General features: G+C 40.2%; 3 protein-coding genes across 3 annotated transcripts; 2 read left to right on the forward strand and 1 right to left on the reverse strand.

Moving 5' to 3' along the window:
• Positions 1-2,010: 2,010 nt before the first annotated feature.
• Positions 2,011-6,149, reverse strand: LOC103317287. The gene is made up of 3 exons (XM_031928506.1): positions 6,045-6,149; positions 5,891-5,977; positions 2,011-3,715 (listed from the first exon to the last, which is right to left on the reverse strand). Exons 1-3 carry the CDS (start codon positions 6,147-6,149, stop codon positions 3,038-3,040), a joined length of 870 nt encoding a protein of 289 aa, XP_031784366.1. The 3' UTR covers positions 2,011-3,037.
• Positions 6,150-12,357: 6,208 nt separating this feature from the next.
• LOC103317288 lies at positions 12,358-13,044 on the forward strand. Its single transcript, XM_008214768.1, has one exon. The coding sequence runs from the start codon at positions 12,358-12,360 to the stop codon at positions 13,042-13,044; it is 687 nt and encodes a 228-aa protein (XP_008212990.1).
• Positions 13,045-16,861: 3,817 nt separating this feature from the next.
• On the forward strand, positions 16,862-17,835 carry LOC116417191. Its single transcript, XM_031929031.2, has 2 exons — positions 16,862-17,451; positions 17,534-17,835. The coding sequence occupies exons 1-2, from the start codon at positions 17,007-17,009 to the stop codon at positions 17,542-17,544; spliced, it is 456 nt and encodes a 151-aa protein (XP_031784891.1). The 5' UTR covers positions 16,862-17,006; the 3' UTR covers positions 17,545-17,835.
• Positions 17,836-25,503: the final 7,668 nt, after the last annotated feature.

Genomic DNA, 25,503 nt, shown 5'->3' on the forward strand with positions numbered 1-25,503 from the left:
CATGTATAAAATATAAATGTAAAGTAGTATCGACAACTGAGTAGAATAACGACGTATCTCGGTGACAGCTTATTTGGATCTCAGAGTTGGCTTAAAAAAACGTATCCCAAATAATAACTTTTCCTATAATTTTTGAAGTGATTGACTTTTAAATAATGTAATACGGCCTTTTTTACGGATAGAAGTTCTTTACAAAATAGCCACTGCGTTTTTGAAGTAAATCCTAAGGTTTTTTTCAAAACGCCGCCGAAATACGTCGTTCTTCAACTCAGCCATCGACACGTAAAATTTAAAATTGAACATCTACAGTAATATTTCTGACAAAAATATAAAAATATTTAAGAAGCGGACCTCGTCAGGAGGAACGGTAAAAAACCATATAGACGGACTTTTGTCGCTCCAAAAAGCCATTTTGCCATATTTTAACAATAAATATTGACTGTTGGTAGTAAGAGGTGATCGTAAAAGATACTTCTGGGTACATTTGGTGTAAAAAGGCTCGCCTGGATATGTTTTAGCTACCGCTTTCGATCAGCGGACCTCGACAGGACGAACGGTAAAAAACCATATAGACGGACTTTTGTCGCTCCAAAAAGCCATTTTGCCATATTTCAACAATAAACATTAACTGTCGATAGAATTAGGTGATAGTAAAACATATTTTTGGGTAGGTTAGCTGTATAAAGGCTCGCCCGGATATGTTTTAGCTACCGCTTTTGATCAGCGGACCTCGGTAGGAGGAACTGTATAATACTATATAGAGGCACTTCTTGTTTAAATTTTTATCGTTTATCCCAACCCTAAATAAATAATTATTACTTTTGTAAATATAACGTTCGTTACGTCGTTCTTGTTTTGATGTAGCGCGGCAAGGATTTTTAGAGTGTAGGTAAACTGACTGAGAACGATACTTAAACGCCCTCTCTCGGTGGCGTTATAAATTAGTACGTAATATAGCCGCCACCTTTCATCTTGGGCTCGTGTCACCTCGCAGAGTAGTTCCAAGTTTTTAAAAAATTGACGGATATTTCACTGGCAAGATGTGATTTACCAGATAATTTAGTGTAACAGTAAGGGGGGACAACTCCGCAAAATGCATCAAAATCAGTGATTTTTACATACGAGTCGAAATGATGAAACGAGACTTGATGTCGTCTGCTTCCCCTACTGAAAAATGTCACTTGATAATCAAGTGAGATGTCAAGTGATTATCAAGTGACTATCATGCCAAAATCTCAAGTGATTATCAAGTGATTATCAAGTGATTATCAAGTGATTATCAAGTGACTATCAAGTGATTATCAAGTTGAATACTGACTTTATATAAACAAATAATTTTTATTAATGATTTATGACATAGCATGCATTAAAAAAGATTATTTCGTGGGAGAAGTAAATAAATTGCATTGCATTGACTGTTAATTAATAAATTTATTTAAAAAATGTAAATTCTTTAATAAAAAAATACAAAATTGTTTTTATCGCTTACATTGATTTATCTATAGGCATTCAATAATGAAGTAAATTAGGTATTGGGCAAATATAGATAATTTGAAGAATTTTCATAAAAATACAAATAGTCATAATTTCTTCCGTTGGCACAATAATAGAATCGTTACAAATGTTGTCTATTATTTGCAGATTACTATATTTATTCGCGAAACGATGCCTTGTTTTTATGACATTACATATAGTCAACTCTACTTTGGTTTCCTCGTCAATAATAAAACTTAAAATTTGTACAAATTTATTGTTTCTCAGTTGTGCAAATGAATTATTAGATCTTTTTTTAATTTTTAGAGACGATTCATATAAACAGCCATCTTTTACCATTTTGTAATATACTTTAGCACTATTTTCTGACAGCTGTACTTTTTCCAGAATATCATCATTGACGCAGTCACCTAGCCCAAAATATGTAATTTTCTTTAATTTGCAGACATTCTGTACTTTGGCACAAAGAATATTGTCACAGTACATTTTAACTAATTCATTCGTGTCTGAATAAATGTATTCTTGTACAATAGAAATCATATGGTTTATATTAACATATCTTATGATTTGTAATGTGACATCTTTTGAACATTTTATTGCTCCTAATAAATATCGATTCGCAGATTCAAAACAAAATGTAGACTGACACCACAATGGCCCCCAATTTAATACATATTCAGATATATGTAGTAATTGGTGGACATTATAGGTCATTGCTTTAATTCCGAAATATTCCTCACATTTCGCTACAAATTCGTACAACATTTCATTGGCCTTATTTAATTGTTCGATGTTAATACTACTTTGCAAAAGAATATATAAGCTTTCTACAAAAAGAAGCCAATGAAAAAGGTGCTTTCTGCTTATATGTTCTTCTAATAGAGGTACACTATAATACAAAACATAGTTCTCCCACTCGCCAGCCTTCCAATCATTTCTGGAACTTATTGATCTGGTTAAACGAGAAATTTGGTGTGGAGCTGTAATTTTTTTTATCTTTTCATCAAGTTCTTCAAGATCATCTTTACTCATTGACAGTAAATAATAATTCGTAAGCTGGCTTGCAACGCCCTCTAAACAACAATGAAGATAATCGACTGAGAAGCCAGATATAATATTAAACTTTGAAAAGTTTATAAGAGGTGATGGATATTTAATACCGTTAATAGGATTAGTAGGCGTTGCAATCATCATGTCTTCCACAGTTTTTGTATGAACTCGAGACTCAGGAGGAGATGTTAGTAAAAAGTACCTCATACTCCCTTCAGCCCATTGTCCTGGATGCAGGCACCAGCTACACCCACAACTACCATTGAACTGTTTAATACCCTGAACTGGCGCTCTAGCCACAGAATCTACACAGCAGGTTACAACGTAAAGTTTTACAATTTTTTGTTGATTATGTACAGTACACACAATATCTTTAGTGGATTTATTAATAATATCAACAAATGAATTTAAAAAAATACTCATGTTTGGTTTTTTTTTATTAAACCACAATCCACAGGTGATTAACTTCTGCATTCGTTGTTGTTTAGGCAATTCATTTAACATCAGATACAAAGGCCAAATAGAATATTGTGAGCACTTTTTCTTCTGGCGGTAAGGTCTTAACAAATTTACGATATTCTTTACCATCGTATACATCTTCTATACGATCAGGTTTTGAAATTCTTTCGTTTACAACGTACTCATAATGATCTTCATACAAGTTTAATAAATTTTGTATTTGTGTCGATGGATCAAGAAGAACGAAAAAACTGGTACTACTAGGGTTATCTAAATCCAATTCAGCTTCACATATTTTACAGTTCTTTACAGAGGATATTTCGCCAAATTTTCCTACATAAGCTGTACAATTATGACAAACTGCATGAAACTCTGCGTGTTCTTTTGGGTTCAACAATTTATCAAGAGAATATCGAGAATCTGGCAGGATTGGCGAGTCAAAAATTATATTTATCAATTTAAATAAATTTGTCATGGCTGTAACCGATAAACTATTTGTAATACAAAATTTTAAAATCATTAAAAATAACTCTCCTTTTTTTATATTGACAGATACTTTTATAGAATCCATAAAATCAACATTATTCATCATTTCAGCTAAGCTTTTAGGGCACTTAAAAGACTGATCTTGGTTTTCTTTCACGCCATCTAACATAATGCTACCTAAATAGCTGCTCAAGTCGTGATCTTGTGATTCATATGCAGAAAATGTCTGAAATAAATATAAAAATTTTAATTTCGTGAAGTTAAAAGTTATTGGAGGAGGAAGACACAAGTAAGTAAAATTAGAGTCAGGTAAAGAAAAAGAAAGAGAGGGAAAGGAAGGTAAAGTAAAACAGGGTTTTGTGCACACTACGTCCAGAACACAATTCTTAAATCACGATTTGTACAGAACATGTGTTGTGCGAGAACATAATTTTCCCTTGTGTGACCTTTTTGCAATCATGATATATTATTACGCACACTGTCCATGACTTGGTGTACGTAAAATTGCACTTGTTGCGCATGGAGCAATGAACTATTTTTCTATTTCTATTTTACTTTTTTCAACAGATTCATTATTCACTAAGAAATCGGCGTTAAAAAAAATTAGGGATAATCTTTTAAGAAGTAAAATTTTCTGAACCTTACAAAAAATGCGTATTAAAATAGTACAATGTGCAACTAGGGAGAAAATTGGATTTTTCTAGCGAGGATGATGTTTCAGCATGAGTGAGAGTCGAGGGCACCCGAGACTGAAAAAGCCACTTCCCCCCTTGTTACACACCGTGCTTTTTTTTAACTCGGGCCTGCATAGGCCCCTTTTTGTGCACAAAAAACGAATAGGAAATTGAGGACTCTACAGTGTATATCACTTCAATAATACATTTGCGGGAATAAAGTACTTTATTCCCTCATTTGCGGGAATAAAGACTTTATTCCCGAAAATGCGGGAGTAAAAGATACGAGGGAATAAAAAGCTACTATAGTCCTGCTTTTCAGGGAATAAAGTGGCTATTACAGTTAAGCAGTGAATAAAATTACATTTTAACATTTTTATAACAGGTTTTAACATTTTTTAAACAATTTTTAACATTTTTTAACAATTTATAACAATTTATAACAATTATGACAATTTTTATAACAATTTTTAAAATCTCAGTAAACTGTGACGAAATAGTATATTGTGCAACTAGGGGGGAAAATTGAATTTTTCTAGCGAGGGTGATATTTGAGCACGAGTGGGAGTCGAAAGGGTGCCGTAGGTGCCCGAAACGGACACGAGATTGGATTTTTTGGGTCGCTCATTATGAATTCACTATCACATTTTGAAAATGTGCGATGGCAAATCCAATATAATGTTCAAAGATTTTTTAAAATTCTGACATCATAAATCAAAAGTTTAGAAAATTTTACTTTGAAAAAGACTATTCCGGATTTTTTTAACACCGATTTCTTAGTAAATAAATCCATTGAAAAAAGTATTACAAACCCTTGTAGGAAATTGAGGTGTTTACACTCATATTATGTCAAAAAATATGTACAGTCGGCAGATTGTATGACCCACCTACTGGCGACGGTAAGTGGGCATAATACACGCGAAAAATTAAGTTGAACGATATTTATAACTATTTTATGTATGTCTTTTGCATTTTCTAGTTCGTATATGAACTCTTTATTACTGCTTGTATCGTCAATACTTGAAATTTAATTATTAACATCACATATGGGTAAAATTCAAAAAATTTATTATTTTTTTTTCGATTTTATTTAAATGTATTTTTTCAACGTACACACAACTTTTTGCACCAATGACTCTTTTAATTAATAGAAGACAAACAAATATTGATATTTAAAATCATATAGTATTAATTTTTTTACTTCTGAAATATGTACACCATATGTATGAGGGCTAGCCAGTGTGTCTGAATCTTCTTCATTTATCACACTATATTTATAATATTGAAGATAAATATAGAATTAGTTGTAAAATTATTTGTTTAATTATGGGTAAACTGCCTGCGATGACAGTTTTTACTTAATTGTCTTTTTTGAATGTATTTTATTAAACTCTATGGTGTTGGCGTCTAAATTTACACACAGGTGCTGATATAAAAATTAAAATTATACCATTTAAACTTTTTTTTTTTAATTTTACAACTAATTCTGAATCTGGTTTTAATATAATTATTACGAATAAAAGAAAGTTATAAACATATAATGTTTTTGCCAATAAAATTCGTTGATCATGGATACAATTAATATAATTGATACATTAAAATAACGTGAATTATTTATAGTCCGTAGCATGAAAATAGATATCAATATTCATTGAAGCAGTTTGTTTAACAAAAACATTACTTGATAATGTATGTAGGCTAAACTAACAATAATTAATTATACTAACCATGTTTTCGTTACTGCTTCCTTCGCACAATTCATCGGTGGAGTTATTTTCCTCCGCTTGTACAAGTGAGGTTTGACTACTGCATATCTATAACAAATTTATTATTATTTTTGATGTAAGAAGAGCTAGATTTTTTAATTCAAAAACAGCTTACCTCATCAAATGTATCTGTTTGATTAAGAACATTTTTATATCGTTGAGCAGTTCGTTTTGTTATTCCTTCATCTCCTACTTCAAAATATTTTTTATACCTATTCATGTTGACACTGTTTCCATAAATTTATTTACAATACCTTTTGTAGTGCTGATAACAGTTTAAAATGAGTTGTTCTCTTTTTGATTAATATTTTTTCATTAGCTGCACAAAACACATAAAAATTTTTATATTGTTATCTATTGAAAAAAAATTAGTAACTAATATTATAATCCCAAAGACAAATAATCTTCCTCCTAAGCAAGTAACATTAGAAAGATGTTTATATGTATATAACCTACAAAGAGATTATAGCTGTACCTATAACAGTATGACGAATAATGCATGATACACAATGTTCAAACTGTTCCGAAATCCGTAGAATTTCGGAACGTTCCGAAACATACAATTTTTTTTATTCACAAAAAGGTATGATTGAATTTTTGTCTACTAAAATTAAAAATTATCCAATAAAGAATGTAGGAGAACATTAAAATCAATGTTATTTGTATGATTTTTGCCACAAAAGACTGTATATATATATATCTTCCTATATTATATAGTCATTTTGGCAAGCCTCCCCCCCACCACCCCTCCACCACCCCCCACTACCCCCCACCACCCCCACCACCCCTCCACCATCCCACCACCCCCCCGCCTGGCCCCCCACCACCCCCCACCAAACAACATATTAAAATAAATCTATGATGATAAAAAAGGACATATTGTATTTGAATAAATTAAAGCATTACTATAGATTCACTCCAAGTAATCATATTAAGAAATAAAAAAAATTGTTTGTAACGCAAGCATGATTCCCATGTCCTATTAAGGGGACAAACCACTTTTAAACCCTGAAAAATAAAATTATATTAAACATTTTTAAAAATGAATTATTATTAAAATAAAGTTTTTTATACCACTCTAATCTCAAAATGCAAACTTTAATTGCAATTTTCGACTCTCGTGGTATAAAATATCGTATAAGACTGTTGTGGGAGGTGTTTTTCTACCTTGCTCGATTTTCTCACTCGCTTCGCTCGTGCGAAAAACCTCGAGCAAGGTAGAAAAGCAGTTCCCACAACAGTGTCATAATATACTATTTTCTAATATATAAAGATATAATCTTGACTTTTACCAGGCTAAATTGATAGTAGCCCCTGCGTACATGTGTTACACTCCGTGCACTATTTTATGTGTTCGAGCACTGTCCATAGGATTCCAAGGGAACGAGTAGTCAAATTAAGCTCAAATTTTAGGAGGATGTTTCGTACACTTGTACTTTTGGTATGAATGCAGGAATTTCGTTTTGAATGATAAGAAAATTTTTAATGCTGAAAACATTGAATTTTTTTCTTGTTTTCGACCAATTTTGTGATATTTTTTTTTTATAAACGGATTTCGAGCGTGTTCTACGTAAAATTTTCTATAAAAATAAGAAATAAAAAAATTAATCGATTTTTTTTGAGTTTTAAAAGTGGTTTGTCCCTTAAATCAATTCATTTAAAAAATACGAAATTTGTTATGTTTTTATAACATTTATTAAATAATAACTGATTTATTATTAATCATACTAAATCATTACTTGATAAATAAGTTGATGAATAACTATCGTATGTGCTTGGAGCAAATACATTATTGCGTATCCTTGGTTACAATTTTATAAAGATCCCGAAATTTCCGGACAAAAACTACTCTAAAATTTTTTCATTCACTTTTGTTACGTTTCAAGATATAATAATTAAAGGGGACCCAACCACATTAAACATTTTAAAAATGAGTCTTTTTTTAGACTACAGGGATGTTTTGCCTCTTAATGAAAAAAAGATTTTTTGCACGATTTTCGCGTTTTTTGTACCTATTAAGCGGGCGTAAAGTACCATTTTTTACCGGCGGGCGTAAAGTTCGATCAGCGGGCGGAAAGTTTAAGCAGCGGGCGTAAAGTTCGAGCAGCGGGCGTAAAATTTGGTGTTTTCTGTTATATTTTAAAAATTTTGAAAAATTTTGTTTTGTTATATTTTAAAAAATTTTGAAAAGTTTGAAGTATTTGAAAATTTTAAAATTGGAAATAAATGTGTTAATAAATAGAAAATGTTGATAATCCATAATACTTTATTTTATAAATATTTGTGTTAAGTGGGCTTGTTGGCCTCGCGTCGTTGCAGTACTCGTCTGCGGCTCGTAAACGCCCTCACCTTCGGCTCGGGCTAACTCGCCTTGCCTCGTACTGTCAACTCCACCTTACTGAAAAAAATCGCGCGATTAGTCGCGTGATTATTCGCGTGATTGATCGTGGGAATAATCCCGCGATTAATCGCGTACATTTATCGAACTTTTTTCGACGCGATTAGTCGCACGACTAATCTCGTCGAAAAAAGTTCGATAAATTTACGCTATTAATCGCGGGATTGTTCTCGCGATTAATCATGCGAATAATCGCGCGATTTTTTTCAGTAGGGCACACTCGGCCTAAAAAAGCCCACTTTACGCCCTTGGTACACAATATACTATTATTTGTAAAATTGAACTATAACATCTAATTTAAAAATTGTTGTGAGATATGATACTCTAGAAAATATCAATATCTAAAGAATAACATAACATTACATAACACTGCTGTCCGGTAATTTCCGGATCTTTCTAAAATTTTAACCAGAAATATTTCAATTTTTAAAACATTAAATTTATATTAAAATATGTATATATATCATTCAGATATCTCACCAATAGGAGGCTCTTCAAATCTGTCTGGATCTAAACATAAACGTATTGTTAGTCCCGAAAAGGCAAAAGATTCTGCCTTATCTCACACGAAGTCTGTTTCCCTTCCCGTTAGTCTAAGAAAATCGTCGAAGCTGATATCGCGCGAATTGTTCTCTTCTACTCAGACACATGTATCGCGCACCGCAGACAGATCGCGCACCCCAGGTGGATTGCGCACCCCTGATGTAACGCGCGTCCCGGATAGATCGCGTACCATAGACAGATCGCGCACCTTAAGCGGATCGCGAACCCGGCATGAATCGCGCACCCCCGATGTATCGCGAACCCCAGGTGGACCGAGCACCCCAAGCAAATCGCACATCCCAGGCGGATCGCGCACCTCAGTCGGATCACGCACCCCAGACATATCGCGCACCTCAGGCGGTTCGCGCATCTTAAGCGCATCGCGCTACCCAGGTGGATCGCGCATCCCCCCAGGCAGATCGCGCATCTCAGGCGGATCGCGCACCCCAGACATATCGCGCACCTCAGGCGGATCACGCACCCCAGACATATCGCGCACCTCTCGTCAATCGCGAACCCCTCGTAGATCGCGAACTCCTCATCGATCGCAAACCCCTCGTCGATCGCGAACACCTTGTACCCCGCGTAGACATCATACCCTACCTGATATTCCGACACCACAACGTCCTCAGCAAAATTATGAATCTAGACCACGCCGTCCATGTCCAAGATGTAGGACACAAAGGAACGAACCCGAGATTCGAAATGAAGCAAGAGACAATGAAGGATTGTCTGATTCTGAGCCGTGTGCAGTTGGCATGATGAAGCAGTATAAACCAAAATTATATAGGGCGTATAAAAAGGCTGGATATGATTTAGAAACAGGTATATTAAAAAAAAATTCTTTGGTAATAATTTATAAAAAGGCAATAAAATAACAAACAATAATTGATAGCACTAGTGTCTTAAACCCGCACTTACCGCACGGTTATCCGTGTCTTAAGGAGCATATTTTGGTACGTTGCAATAATGAATGAATTATTTACTTAAGCTGTACGGTCTCGTAGTAAGATACTAAAGTCTAAAAGCATTCGAAATATATGTTTTTGTAACACAGGCACGATTTTCGCGTTTTTTGTACCTATAAAGGGGGCTTAAAGTACCATTTCTTTTACCGGCGGGCGTAAAAAGTCGGCAGCTGGTGTAAAGACCGAGCAGCAGGCGTAAAGTTTGAGCAGTGGGCGTAAAGTTTGAGCAGCGGGCGTAAAGTTCGAGCAGCGTGCGTAAAGTTTAAGCAGCGGGCGTAAAGTTCGAGCAGCGGGCGTAAAGCAGCAGTTTTAAATTGGATTAGAGGTTTTAAATTTTTAGGCGGGGGAGGGGGGGCTTCGCCATATCGAACGCTAACCTCCCCTCTGGGGGTGACGGGTTTAAGCCACGCTTGCTATAAAATAATATACGATACGCGCGTCTTAAGCAGTACTTCCGGCACAGCCAAATTAGCGCCCAAGCGTAGCGAGAAAGTGCCAGAAATTGCCACTTACGTCACTTGTATCGTAATATACTATTCTCTTCCTTATTAAATATTTAAAATTGTTCATTTACTTATCATCAAATATTTTTTTTATTTCAGTCACCGCAGAACCGCATGAACGGTATGAAATCGTAGATGATAAAGTTTACCTCGGAGAAAAGGTCAAAGTAGGAAAGGATACATGGAGAATAATGAAACGTAGCAGAAGGTCAAAATTTTTAAGAGATCTAGGGAATGTGTTATGGACAAAACGAATAATAGCGCATAGATGCTTAGACCTTTCTAAATTAAAAAATAAAAGATTTGGCAATCAGCCTATACAGTTATTTTCACCGAAGAAGATAAATTTATATCTTAGTAGGATAAAGTTTATAAATATTTAATTTTTGGACGTCCTTAAATATGTTTTGCAATTCATCTTATGTTTTTCATACAGGTTTATACCAGGATTATCTAAATACCTCAAATTATTATAACGAATTAGATCGAGACGTTAAAGATATATATATTAAAAATGCAACTTCTAGTTTAAGCTCTGTGCATACTGAATGCGCGGTCGGTAACCGACAAAAATACAGAAATAATATTTTTAGCTTATTTCGGAAAAGTAATAGTTATCCCCCCTTTATTTCTATATTACAAGTAACTTCCTAAAATTTCAAGTCAATCGGTATGTTTGATTTTGAGAAAATTTTGAATTACGAAAATCGGATAAAACGATGGTAAAACAGGAATCTTTTTTGTGTACGGCGTCCTCTTAAGGCATTTCTGTAACTTTAATAAGAATAAGTAAATAGAATATAGATTATTTATTATTAAATGTTGAAGAAAAGCTAATGAGTTCTGTTCGGGTTATGTAAGAGCGGGAGGGTGAATTTTGAATTTCGCGCCGTAGTGCGTCGAGCACTGCAGCGAGAGCGGTCGAGCGCATGTGCGCGCTGATGTGGGCCTCTCCCGTTTGCGCGGGCTCCGGCGCGAGGGAGCACGTGCAGTTCAGTTCTGACAGCTTCTCTCGAGTAAGCAGTTTCAGTTCAGGAGTTTAGCCGGGAGAGTTGGCTAACTGTGCTCTTTGGTGGCAGGGCCCGGCGTGGCTATCACTGTCTCCAACTGAGTGGCCTCAGCCTGCTGACCCGGTTTGAGTTAATCACGCTCGTCCAAGATCCGAGGAATCCAAGATTCTGACTCGATTTTCGTCTTTGACTAGGCTCGTTCGGATTGTAGCGGTTTGCAGACGTGCTCTCGATCGAATTCGGATCAGAGGAACGCAGTCAGAGAGCGCTTCGTCTCTTTTCCTGACCACTGCTGAGCTTTCTGCAGCTCGGGTGGCAGTCATTCGTCTGGCGCAAGCAGGGGCGTTTGCTGAGGAAATTAGGTTGTTGAGATCGGGAAAGAGACTGCCGAAGGGCAATCGACTCTGCATATTAAACCCATTTTTGGTCGAAGAAGATGGACTCTTGCGTGTAGGAGGTCGATTGGCTTACTCCGGTCTCTCTTTCGATCGAAAACATCCTCCGATCTTGCTGCAAAATTCTGCTCTTAGTTTGTTGTTTGTCCGACACGCTCACCATCAGTGCCTTCACGGCGGTCCCACCTTGACGTCGAGCATTCTAATGCCTCACGTTTGGATTCTGGGTAGAAATCGGATTGTAAAATCGACGATTCGCGCATGCGTGCCTTGTCAGCGGGTTAAGCCTCACTCGGCTCAACAACTCATGGGTGAGCTTCCTGCTAATAGAGTGACAAGCAGTAGGGCTTTCTCTCATTCTGGACTCGATTACGCGGGTTTCTTTCCAAATTCGGATGTCAGAGGGTCGTGGAAATCGTTCCTTCAAGAGCTACATCGCGTTGTTCGTATATTTCGCTACTCGTGCTATCCATCTGGAGCTTGTTGGTGACCTGACTTCAGCGTCGTTTATCTGTGCGTATCGTAGGTTTGTGGGACGTCGAGGCATTTGCCAAAATCTTTACAGCGACAATGGCACCAACTTTCAAAGAGCAGATAAGAAGCTAAGGAGTATGTTCCAGCGTGCCTCAGACTTCTACAAGAAGGTTGGCGCTGTCCTTGCCAACGATGGAACCAGCTGGACGTTCATTCCCCCTAGTGCGCCTCATTACGGTGGTTTGTGGGAAGCAGGTGTCAAGTCCGTGAAGCATCACTTGAAGAGAGTTGTTGGCGAGCATACTCTCACTTTCGAGGAGTTTTCTACAGTTCTGGTAGAGATCCAGGCCTGTCTCAACTCTCGTCCACTAGGTGCCTTGAGTGCTAACGTCAACGATCTACGGGCGCTCACTCCCTCTCATTTTCTCAATGAAGGAGTCTCGGTCTTACTTCCGGAAGATAATTGTCGAAAGTTGCCAGATAATCGTTTGTCCAGATTCCTGCTGCTTCAGCGCGTTCGAAACAACTTCTGGAAGCGTTGGTCCACGGAGTATTTGCTTCATTTACAAGAGCGAGAGAAGTGGAGGGACTCTAGCAAGAACTTTGCGGTAGGTCAGCTCGTCTTAGTCAAGGATGATCGGTATCCTCTATCCAAATGGCCATTGGGCAGGGTCCTTGAGGTGCACCCTGGCCCAGATGGTTTGGTGCGAGTCGTTACCATCAAGACGGCTACTTCTTCTCTCCGACGACATGTTGCTCGGCTCTGTCCTTTAGCCTTGGACGAGAAGGTGAAGAAGGGCTCTGCAAACTCGGTTAGGGTCTGATTCGTCTGTAGGACGAAGGCGGGCGGAATGTTCGGGTTATTTAAGAGCGGGAGGGTGAATTTTGAATTTCGCGCCGTAGTGCGTCGAGCACTGCAGCGAGAGCGGTCGAACGCATGCGCGCGCTGATGTGGACCTCTCTCGTTTGCGCGGGCTCCGGCGCGAGGGAGCACATGTAGTTCAGTTCTGACAGCTCCTCTCGAGAAATCAGTTGACCTCTTGCGCCTTTGTACTTGCAATTGCAAAGGCCTCTGTGTAAATTGCGAGTGAATAGAGTCGTCATCATCGGCCTTTTCAGGACGATCGACACTCTTTATTGTATCACCGTGCGTTACGTAGTGTGTGTGCATTTTGCATGCGGTGTGCGGATTGTGTGAATTCTTCGAGTGTTCGGATTTCGGCCACGTGTGAGCTTCCTCGCCGTGTCGATCTCCACCCGGCGATTGCTACCTACGCGGCAGGGCTGAAAAGGCCTGCCCGTGGTCCAGGATTGGTTCCCTCGAGACGTCGAGGCGTCCTGCGACCGAGGAAGATGCATCCCACCAACGTGCGGCCAGGGCTTTACGTCGCGCCGTCCACGTCTCGTTCTGCGTCTAAGGTAGGAGAGCTCTCCAGCGTGCGAAAGGTACCTCGAGGCGATAGAATTAAGCTACTTGCGTTTCTTTCTCGGTTGTTGTCTATAGTAGAGTCTCCTTTTTTGTGTATAAGCGTACATTGTAATTGCGTTTCTTTCTATTTGTTTAGTCTATCCTAGAGTCACTTTTCTTTTTAAGTATATGTATAATTTCCTTATTTCTAAAATAAAGCTATAGGCTTGTCCCGGCTTTTCTCTCTACTCCGTGAGAGTTTTTACGCCGCGGCAAGTCGTCTTTTTTCTCCCGCGAAATTCATTGTGTTTTGCGTCGATTTATTCACCCAAGCTTCCCTCACTCATTCCACCATTTTAATTTAATATATATATAATTTGAACTCATTAGCTTTTGTTCAAGTTCGAAATACATATGTATATACTAAATTTAAAATGGTGGAATGAATGAGGGAAGGTTGGGAAGTCAAATCGATAGTACACAAATTTCGCGGGAAAAAGATGACTTGCCTCAGCGTAAAAACTTTCACGAATTAGAAATAAAAGCCGGGGCAAGATAACTATTTATTAATTAGGCAAAGGAAACTATACAAATGAAAAAGACTCTAATATAGGCAAAATAGAGAGAGAAACGCAATTATAATTTACGCGTATACAATAAAAGAGACTCTAATATAGGCAAACAGAGAGAAAAAAGCACATAAATTAACGTTATCGCCGCGAGGTACCTTTGCGCACTCTGGAGAGTTCTCCTACCTTGAACGCAACGAACGTGGACGGTACGACAAGAAGTCCTGTCCGCCCATGGGTGGGATGCACCTTCCTTGGTCGCAGGACGCTTCGACGTCCCGAGAGAACATATCCCAAACCACGGGCAGATCTTTTCAGCCCTGCCGCGTAGGTGACGACCACCGGGTAGAGGTCAGCACGTCGAGAAAGCTCGCACGTGACCGACGTCCAAGCACACGAAGAAACACACACACTGCACGCCGCTCATACAATTCGCACACACAACGCGCAGCACGAAAGGCCCTACGGCGCGAAATTCAAAATTCTACTTCTCGCTATTACATAACCCGAACAAATGTTGTGTCTGGGCTCGGTTTGTCCTCAGGAGAATTCTTATATATCGGTCGGGACTTTTTCGTGATGATTTTTGGATAATGGCCGTAGAAGGAGGTTTAATAAATGTTGCGGTATAAATGAAGGAAAGGTGTTATGGTAAATAATAATAAAATGTATTTTTTTTTAATTTATTAAAAGTTTATTCAGGAAAAAACATAATATACGCGAGTTTTCGCGCTAAGGCGAACATAAACATGTGACCTTTTCTTAAGCACGAGTTCGTTACAGCGATGTTAATACACGCTACATTCCTGTTGATTGTCCGCTGGAGCGTTTGCACAAGTTCTAGTTTCTTGAAGGGCTCCAAGAATTCTAAACTGGACGTGTAAAACGCTTGTGTGCGATGGACACGGTCGACACGGTATGTTTGATCTGCGCCCGAAGATAGTCGCTCGTGATGGCGCAGCATTTTCTTGTGTACACGCAGACTATCAGTGTGCTGATTATGCATTAAACCTTCATCTATGCGCAGAATATCTTGAAATATCTGCAATTCTTGGGGCTGCTCCTGCTGTTGCGTCTGCTGCTGCTGCTGTTGCTCCTGCTGTTTCGCCTGCTGCTGCTCTGCTTCACAATCAGTCGGTGGAATCAGGGCGAGTATTTCGGCAGTCATGAGGCCAAACATTTCTTCGTCATACGCTGCGTCGGCTGGCACTTCGAATAATTCTTGGAACAAATTATCGCCAATTTGCTCAGATCATACATTAGACACTGCACTAGTGGGATCATTGCCGAGCGCTGAACTGTCACTGTCTGGCACATCACTAGTCGTAATAGTCGCAGCAGGCTCTGTTGCAGTCCTGGACTGCAATTCGTGCAGAATGGTGTCCAACTCTTCCGGGTCGTACTGGGCGTCCGTCATAGCGCACACTTGATCGATTAAACTGTTGTCGAAAGAGGCCATTTCTACTTTTTTTCTACGCTTTGAACGTGGAACTACGTGTCGAACTATACGGTTCGGAGAAAAGTTTTTGACTGAATTTCGTCCTTTAAGACACCGTAGCAGAATAACTTTTTATCTCCGAGAAGCTGTGTGCTTTGGAAAAAAAACGGTGGGTCTAAATAATATCGTCGTTATCCTGCCGACGGGACATCTGTATATTTTTGTATACTCAAGGTGCCGCTGTTGAGGTGGTAATATGCTGTTTAAGCCCACGCTAGGATGTTCGTGTTTTCCGAAACATCTTTCACGGAATGTATACAAATGCCTTAACGAATGATTATCTATAGGGATCGGCATATGTACGTTACAACCGCATATCGATGGCGGATGACGTCCGTCGTGTATGAGTATACAAGGGGGTAGTGGCGAAATGGCGCTAGCATTACAGCTGAATGAGTTCTGTATACGCGTGGCGATTTCGGCGGGGGTGTTATAGAAATCCGTTTTTATTTTAATCGTTTTCCCTATTAGACATGAAAGGCGAAGCACAACGAGAATTGTGTGTCACTTTTCATGAGTGTTGTGCACGGAAAAGACCTCTTTCATTTACCGTTCATAATGGAAAACTCTACTGAAAATAAGTTTCGCGGTATTATTATATGTGTAGTGGATTTATTGCGATTAAGCGCAAATCATACTGCTATCTGGAGAGTATGCGACTTTGAGTGGCGTCGTCACTTGAGACGCATGAGTTGCGTACATCTGAAAAGAATGTTTCGTTGGATTCTTAGCTGCTGTACTATTCGTGAAATTGCTCGCCTGTATCGCTTGATATTCTGTGGAAATCATTTGGCTGTAAGCACAGCGGCCGAATTAATTTTACTACGTGATCTACATCAGATGGTTCCTTTGCAGTCTTTAATGACTGAATACGACGAATATGTTGGTAAGTACTCAACTTTGTAATATTATTTTTTTAAATCAACGCATTCCTTATAAAATATGTTTTACAGCGCGCGAAAATCTTCTAAGGGAAACGCGCGATGACGACGATCATGGTGATGAAGAAGATAGGCAAATTTATACCGTTTTGTCCTCGAGTGATGACAGTGACGGCGACACTATACGTCGATGGGTATCATTGCGATCTGCAAAACGTAGATTGTCTTATGATTTGGACGATGACGACGGTGACGATGACGGTGCTGAAACGAGTGTACCGCGATCACGCCAACGTGTATCGGGTCCATCAGCGCTTGTGCCATATACCGACGAGGACACAGCTACAAGTGCGTGTGCAACCTCAGTTCCCGCGACAGAGCGTTTAAACGACAATCAAGTCATCAAGTCGAAATTTTGAGCGGATTTACGATGCTTGAAAGTAGCGGAGAGGGTGACGCTGATTTCACGCCGTCGTCGCCTATAGGGCCTCCGCAGGCGTGTTCGACCCCACGTGCTGATAAAGAGAATGACGAGTCGTGTTCGGAAGAAGATTTTTTTTCGTCTCCAGATGTCGAAGCTTCTAATCGGGCTTTTATCGGACGATCATATCCGAGAGGTGATTTGGTATGTGTGATTCATCGTAATTATGCTGTGCCGAACGAAGCTATGCAGTGTGCTATCGATGCACGATCAGTATCTGAAAGCAGTGACGAATATGATGAACCTGCCAATAGCACAGCTACAGCAGCAGCGGCAGCCTCTACAAACAATGTCCCAGAGGCCGAGTGTTCTTATCATCAGATTGTCGATCGCGCCCGAATGACGTATCATCGGTACGATGAAAGAGATGCTTTTGACAATAGGATAAATGAGCGTAAGATTAATCTTTATTTCTTATATTTTATAGGTTGAGCAAATTTTTAATTTACATTTTTTTTTTCATTTTTTTTTTAAAGAAAAGTTATAAGAAGAGTCGAAAATGGCACCGATTCCATAGAATGGTTCAACGCGCCAAATTTAGAGGTTTATATTGATCGTATATACAAAGTGCGTAGAGCCCAAGAGTTGCGATGGTTGTATACACAGGCCGAAGACGAATATTCTCCTCTGTATACGGCGCCGGACATCGTAGATTTACTGGACCGTGTTCATGAAAGTTTTAATGGGCCGCCAGAAGAATGAATTCAAACGAAAGCATTTATTACTTCGCGCATGTGTGTTTTTAAAAATAAATAAAAATAATGGCTATATAAAATAATAGACTTGCTTTTTTTTGTAAAACATAAATACTGTTGTAAACACGCCAACACAGATAGGTGGGGGATCAGAGGTACGTCGTCGGCCTCGTCGTCAAAGTAGCGATAATGACAGCTCTACCACCCGAAGCAGCAGCGGCAGCAGATATCGCAGCTGCAGCAGCAGCAGCCGTAGCAGCAGCGGCACCCGTAGTAGCAGCAGCAGCAGCCGGAGTAGTAGTGGTGAGCGTAGTATACATAGCGACAGTAGTGTGCATCCTGAGGAAAGTGCGCATAGCGGTGACGAGCAACGTGTACACAGCGATAATGATAGCGTCGAGGGTAGCGTTAGAGAAAACGATAATAATATGGGAATTCAAGGTCCAGGTGTTCGATTTGCCATCATAGAAGAGCGTAATCACTATGTACGTAGATTTCGTGTAAATGGTGTGTGAATAGTCATGCGTGTGTTAGAGACTATGCCTGAAAATTTTGATCCTATTTTGTGGCTTGAGTTAGTAATGCGCGATATTCACGCGTATTTAGTATCAATGGCGGGTAGTAGTGATTTGATAGGCGTTACGATAAATAGTGAAAATTTCGCGCGCGGTTCAGCTGGTATTTCCCTACGGCCAGTCGCAAATTTTTTCGTGGATGATTTATGGATGCTTGTCAGCGGAGTAACGCAGAGCAATGAAAATTTTGAAATAGACGATAATTTTTCTATTGAAGCTACATACGTGGAGGTGCCGCTTGGGGCTGGACGAAAGAAAAGTTTTGGCATAAATATACTGGGTCAACGGTCGCGAGCATTAGTTGTTGGTGAGGCTTTTGTTAACTTAAAAGAAGACGCGACTGACACGACGAAAAAAGCATGGACTGTAATACGGGACAGTCGTCGCGCCTTACAAAAGGAGCATGCGTTAGAGTTAACTGCTGCAGCTGGCGTTACAATACCGCCGGCTGGGTGTGGGTTTCGCGAAATTCAAAAATTTCAATACTATTATGCGCGAAAGAATATAGCGATAGTCGTGTACGATAGTCAAACTTTTGGTTCTGGGGAGGCTCCTTTTTTGACTGTCGCCTTATGTTATACAATCTTCTATCACCAAAAGTCGTTAATATTTGTCACGACGCAGCCGTGCATCAATTTGATACAAGTTTGAATTTAACGGATGCTGCTAAAAGTAAATTTTTTTGCGACCGTTGTAATAAAAAGTACGTTGATCGACACGTGTGTAACTCGATATGCCCGCGTTGTTTTGTTACACCTAGTTGTAGCAAAGACGACATTCAGCTGATTAAGTGCAACGACTGCTTTAGAAGTTTTTTCGGAAACACTTGTTTTCAGAATCATAAAACGGTGGGGTCGTATAAAAAGCGAAATAAGAAAATTTGCGATTTGTTGAAAATATGTCAAACATGTCAGAAACGCGTACACATACATCGTGGAAAGCATGAATGTGGCATTTTATTTTGTAAAATTTGTCGGTTACGGCACTCTACAAACGCCGCGTGTTACGTGCAGATTGTGTGCGCTCCAAAACAGCTAAAAGAATCTAAAAAGTACCTTTACGTGTTTTACGATTTTGAAACACAACAAGATACGTTGTATAAAATTCGATCCTACGTGAAAAATCATCCTCTAATGAGTCGAATAACTTTAAATCCGCGAGATGCATTTTTTGGAGGGCGAACAGAAAACATCATACCTTTTTACAAAGTCAAAGATGGCGAGAAAATCAAATATACAGACATTTATTCGCTGTACCCGTACATCTGTAAGCGTGGAAAATTCCCAATTGGTCATCCGCGTATTTTCGTAGGTGAAGAGTGTCGTGAATTGATTGGCGATGATTACAACAATCTTGATGGTGTCGAGAGCTTGGTCAAGTGCAGAGTTTTACCGCCGCGAAATTTGTATATGACGCTGCTGCCTGTTAAAATGCACGGTCGCCTCCTCTTTGCGCTATGTCGCTCTTGTAGCGCCGAGGCACGCACCGAAGATTGTCATCACGAGCAAATAACGGATCGTGAGTTTACCGGTACTTGGGTGGCGGACGAGCTGCGCAAAGCCGTTGAGCTCGGTTATCGCATAAGCGAGATACACATCATTTGGCAGTACGACACGACGCGCTTCGATGGTACGAAAGGTGGGTTCTTTGTGCAGTATGTAAATCTATTTTTGAAGATAAAACAAGAAGCCTCCGACTGGCCCAGCTGGTGTATCAACGAAAATGCAAAAGCGCGGTATTTAGCCGAGTACGAGCGCGATGAGGGTCTCGTTCTAGATCGTGAAAAAATTAAGAAAAATCCTGGATTACCGGCTGTTGCCAAACTTTGTTTAAATAGCTTATGGGGTAAATTCGGTCAGCGCATAAATATGAAACAAACCACTGTTGTCAAATCACACGAAAATTTGTTGAAGCTTTTATTTACTAGCGATAAGGAGGTTTTCGACATCTTACCTATCAATGATGATATTCTGTATGTAAATTGGTAATTCAGAGAAGAAGCTGTAACATCGACACCCTATACGAATGTCGTCATAGCAGCGTACACAACGGCGCAGGCACGCCTCGAACTGTATGGTTACTTGGAATCACTGGGATCGCGCCTACTATACTGCGATACAGACTCGTGCAATTTTGTGAAAAATGAAAACGACCCGGCCGAATATGAGACGCCAATAGGTAATCTATTAGGTGCTATGACGGATGAGTTAAGAAGTTATGGCGAGGGTACGTACATAGAAACCATGATGTCTGCAGCGCCGAAATTTTACGTTTTTCGGGCAATCACACCGGGCACCGGTGCCACTATAGAATGTTGTAAAGTCAAAGGTATACGTCTAAATTACAATAATTCTTTAAAGATAAATTTTGACAGCACAAAATCTCTAATTGACGATGAATTTGGTGAAAATGCCGACAAAAGCGACAACGACAATGACATTTTTCAACAATCAGGCGCACACTTACTCACGAGGTTGTGACTCGCTACGAGTTCAACACTTGTAGCGTTGTTCTTAAAAACAGACGATATGTGTCGAAAAACTGTTCTCTTCCTTTTGGTTATAAAAAATAACTAATCCATTGTAAAATATGTCTACATCTCAATAAATATGATTGAAAATAAAAGAAAAACCTTACCTTGATGTATTCTTATCTATACTGTAAAAGTAAAAAAATAAATATATTTACCATTACCCATCACTCCAAAAATCAGCTTATTACCGCGGCGGCCGATCATCAGCTGATCACACCGCGTATAGTAGGCTAGAGAGCAACGGTCGCGTCGTTTTGCTTATCTTGCGCCCACCCGCCCGGGAAAACAGCTGATAACGAGGCACGCGATGAGCTGACTGTGACGTGCCTCGACCGCGCCGCCGCCGCGGGGATCGTCGACAATAAAACAGGTAGACGGTTGTTTGTTTTTGTTAGTAACAATGTTGGATATTCGTTGGAAGCATCCATTCACATGCATCATATCAGGCCCAACGATGTCTGGAAAAACCGTATTCGTAAAACGGTTTCTCGCTAATCTGCCTGAAATGTGCAACGTGCGCTTTGATCGCGTCTTATTTTACTATGGCGAATGGCAAGATATGTATAGGAACGAATTCAAAATACCCGGTAATTTGAATATAAAGTTTCGGGAAGGATTGCCACAGCCAAGCAACTATTCCAACGATAACGATTAGAAAAAATTGCTAATTTTAGACGACTTGATGCGTGAATCTTCTAACAGTGTAGTACTCGATTTATTTGTACGTGGCTGTCATCACAAAAACATATCCACTATATATCTATGTCAGAATCTTTTTTACAAAGGTGCAAATCAGCGTGATTTGTCTCTCAATTCGAATTACATCGTTCTGTTCAAGAATCCTCGCAACCGTGCGCAAATCCAGTACCTAGCGCGACAAGTTTATCCCGAAGATTCGAAATTTCTGCAAGAGGCCTGCATGGATGCATGTAGTCGCCCCCATAGCTATCTACTCTTGGATCTAAAACAGGATATGCCGGACGACTTTCGATTTCGAACATGTGTTTTTCCTGACGATCAGCTGCAATACGCGTACGTGCCTCGTCGTGGCAAATCGACTCGACGATAGATGCAGGGTGCGATACACAACATTATTTAATGTGCCGATTGTAATGAGATTAAAGCAGTCTCTCTGTGACGATGGCCGTACGAACATCCTGCAACAGCAGCACCGATCCACGTATTGTTTGTGGTAAACATTTTTCAAAAAAACACGTTGCACTTTTGAACGCCCTCTGTCACGCCAACGCAAAACAGCGCGATGCCTTGATACGGACCGCTGATAAACAACTCATCAAGTGTATCTGCGAGTGCGCGCTCAACGTCTTACACGGAATAGTCGAGATCAAGGAGTGCGAAAAACATCGTCTAAAAAAGCACAAACGCGTCTTGAGAAAATTGATCGAACCACCAACCGCCGCTCGGGGTAAGGTAGCCGCAACAGCTACCGCCGCCGCCGCCACCGCTGGTAGTTGGAAACATCGAAAACGCCCTATAATTCAGAGCGGTGGTTTTTTCTTACCACTGCTTCTCGAGCCGCTCATAAACTATTATCGAAAGTGTGCCAAAAGTTCATCAGAAAAAAGCACGCTTGCTGCTTAAACACAGGCAGGCTAACGAGTCCGATCGGCTCAAATGGAACAACACGGGTGGCGTTATCATAGACAGTAGTCTCGTGCCTCAATCGAATATAGCAGACTTACTGAGCGATATATTGATAAAGCCAAAAAAAGATACCCAGTACGGTCCGCCCGTTGGACAATTTCAATTTGCAAAGTTTATCGCCAGCTCCGAAACGCCGAATGAATTCGTCAGGAATACACACGTTTCAAAAATGATTAGACAAATATCGGCTCGAATAAAGGTGGCGAAGCGCAAAAGTACGGATACAGTCTCGTCATCGCCGCCGAGTAAAGTCAGACATGAGCCGCGGCCGCCAAGACGATCGGCTTGTGAAAAAAGATGGTTAAATCTGCCGGTATGAAGTTTGAGAAACAGTATTATGATCCCGGACACGAGGCCGGTTACGCCGGTGCTCGAAATCTCCTCCGTGTCAATACTCGAGGCAAATCTTTAACCGACAAAGAAAAGAATCGCATCTACGAATGGCTGAGCAACCAGGACACGTACACACTTCATCATCCGGTACGCAAAAAATTTTCATGATTGCACTATAACGTCACCAACATTGACGACGCGCTCAAAGAAGCGAATGACGGATTCTGTTACATACTCGTCGTCATAGATGTTCTCAGTAAATTTGTATGGGCCGAACCCTTGCGCGATAAATCAGCTCAGACAGTCGCTACAGCCATTGAAAAAATTCTCAAACGAGCCGGTAATCGTGTGCCTCAGTGTTTACAATCGGACAAGGGAAAAGAGTTTACAGGTAGCGCTGTTCAAAAAATTCTCAAAAAATACGACATTTCTTTTCGCACCGCCCGAAATCCGGATATCATAGCGGCCGTAGTTGAACGCGTGAATCGTACGCTGAAAGAGCGTATGTGGAGGTACTTTACCCACCGCAACAGCAAACGTTATATTGACGTGTTACAGAAAATTGTCGACGCATACAACAACACGATTCACACGTCTACAAATATGAGGCCTGCTGCGGTTAATCTCTACAATGCGCACATAGCCCGCAGCAACGTAGAGCAGCAGCGCCACGCTGGAGAAAAGAAGCACCCGATACAGCCTAAATACCGTGTCAACGACTACGTGCGCATCAGTCGATCCAAGGGCACCTTTTCGAAAGGGTTCGAAAAAAACTTTAGCGAAGAAATTTTCAAAATCAAACGCGTAACTCAGCGACAAGGTATCTAAACATACGAATTGAAGGATCTCAATGGTGAAATCATTGACGGATTTTTTTACAACGAGGAATTGGTGCGCGAAGGCGCTGCTCGTATGCTAACAAATCAAGAATTCAAGATAGAGCGTGTAATTAAAACCAACGGTAGCTGAAATAAAAAAACAATTGTTTGTCGAGTGGCTGGGGTATCCCGATAAATTTAACTCTTGGGTAAAAGCGAGCGATATCAAAGGTGTTTAAACTATGGATAACGCGAACGACTTTTATCTCGTGCTACCGAGTAACAGCAGCTTGGTCTATTTTCCCAATAAGGCGACAACTTGTTTCAGCACGCATCTGTGCCGCGAAATAAGACTGACAGAAGATTGGCACGTGGGCCTAGCCGAAATCCACGTGCCGCGCACCGTTATGCACATTCAAGAACCCGAGGCGTACTACACTTTTAAACTTGGCAGTGAGACCAGCAAAGACGGCGATCAGTACTACAATTTTCCTCATAGAATATACGAAAATATACTGGTCCACCAGCTGGCCGAAGAATTGAACAAAGTACGAGATATTCGCGAGCATCAAATACTCGCATCAAAACAGCTGATAACGAGGCACGCGATGAGCTGACTGTGACGTGCCTCGACCGCCCGCCGCCGCGGGGATCGTCGACAATAAAACAGGTAGACGGTTGTTTGTTTTTGTCAGACTGAATTTCAGAAAGGCTACTACACCTTGAGACGTACTTGTAAATGTAAATATCCCTCATTATACAACCTTTAATGAAAAAATTCGACGCGTATTTGGATTCGAAGATGCCGTGCACAGACAAACGGGCACTTTTGTAACATCGAATTTGGGTGTAAGCAATAACGTGGGTAGCAGACCTGCCTCTTAGGCACGCCCTGTGCCCGATCAGCTTTACGTCTATACAGACATATGCACACCGTACACGGTCGGCGATACGCAAGCAGCACTTTTGCGCGTAGTCGCTTTTGAAAATTCAAAGTACAAATTCGGCACGTACATGGTTAAACAGTTTTCACCGATCCATTACATTCCACTGCTGCAGCACTCTTTCCAAAATATCGTTATCGATATAAGCGATCAGCATGGTGAAAAAATGTAGGCATAAAAATGAGTCATTATATTCATTACTACAACGACCAAGTCGGTGGCGGCACCGGTATAAAATCTGTATACACCGGAGCGACTTATCAACGAGGTTCAGGTATTGGAAGCTTTTTGGGCTCGATTTTTCGTCGAATAGCACCTTATCTCGCGCGCGGTGCCAAAGCGGTCGGCAAAGAAGCTGTTAGCGCGGGCCTGAATGTAATCGACGACGTAGCCAATAACGGTGCTAATTTCAAACAAGTCCTCAGCGGTCGACTGAAAGAGTCGGGTAAAAATTTGAAAAGAAAAGCAGAAAACAAGCTTGATCAAATGATGATGAGCGGCAGTCGAAGAAGAGCCGTGCACCGGTATGCAACGTGCGTCGCAAGGCAAAATCAAAAAAGCGAGTAAGCAAAAAACCAAGCAAGAAATTAGAGCGCAAAAGAAGAGAAAGAGGCGGATCAGAAGTTTGACAAATATTTTCGGTTCTAAAAATTAATAACAATGGCGTATCTACACGCGTGCAGCGGAGAGGGAATGAAGAGCGAGCTAGATCTCTTTACTCTTCCTCTCACTCAAACATCCATCGAAAGTAGCGCTTATCTCTAATACAAACCCATTTCGTCGCTCAGCGACGATGGTGACTCACCCTTGGAATATTTAATTCCAAGTTCAACAGATCACTACATCGATCTCGTGCACACCATGTTGCACCTGACCGTTCACA

Source organism: Nasonia vitripennis, chromosome 4, assembly GCF_009193385.2.
Source record: "Nasonia vitripennis strain AsymCx chromosome 4, Nvit_psr_1.1, whole genome shotgun sequence".
In the NCBI taxonomy this organism is placed as follows: Eukaryota; Metazoa; Arthropoda; class Insecta; order Hymenoptera; family Pteromalidae; genus Nasonia; species Nasonia vitripennis.

Coding starts and splice junctions, on each gene's coding strand:
- LOC103317288 (XM_008214768.1), top strand. CDS start 12,358: ATGTTCCAGCGTGCCTCAGACTTCTACAAGAAGGTTGGCGCTGTCCTT.
- LOC103317287 (XM_031928506.1), bottom strand. CDS start 6,149: ATGAATAGGTATAAAAAATATTTTGAAGTAGGAGATGAAGGAATAACA. Junction 5,978..6,044: donor AAACAGATACATTTGATGAG/GTAAGCTGTTTT, acceptor AATTTGTTATAG/ATATGCAGTAGTCAAACCTC. Junction 3,716..5,890: donor GAAGCAGTAACGAAAACATG/GTTAGTATAATT, acceptor TATTTATTTCAG/ACATTTTCTGCATATGAATC.
- LOC116417191 (XM_031929031.2), top strand. CDS start 17,007: ATGCTTGAAAGTAGCGGAGAGGGTGACGCTGATTTCACGCCGTCGTCG.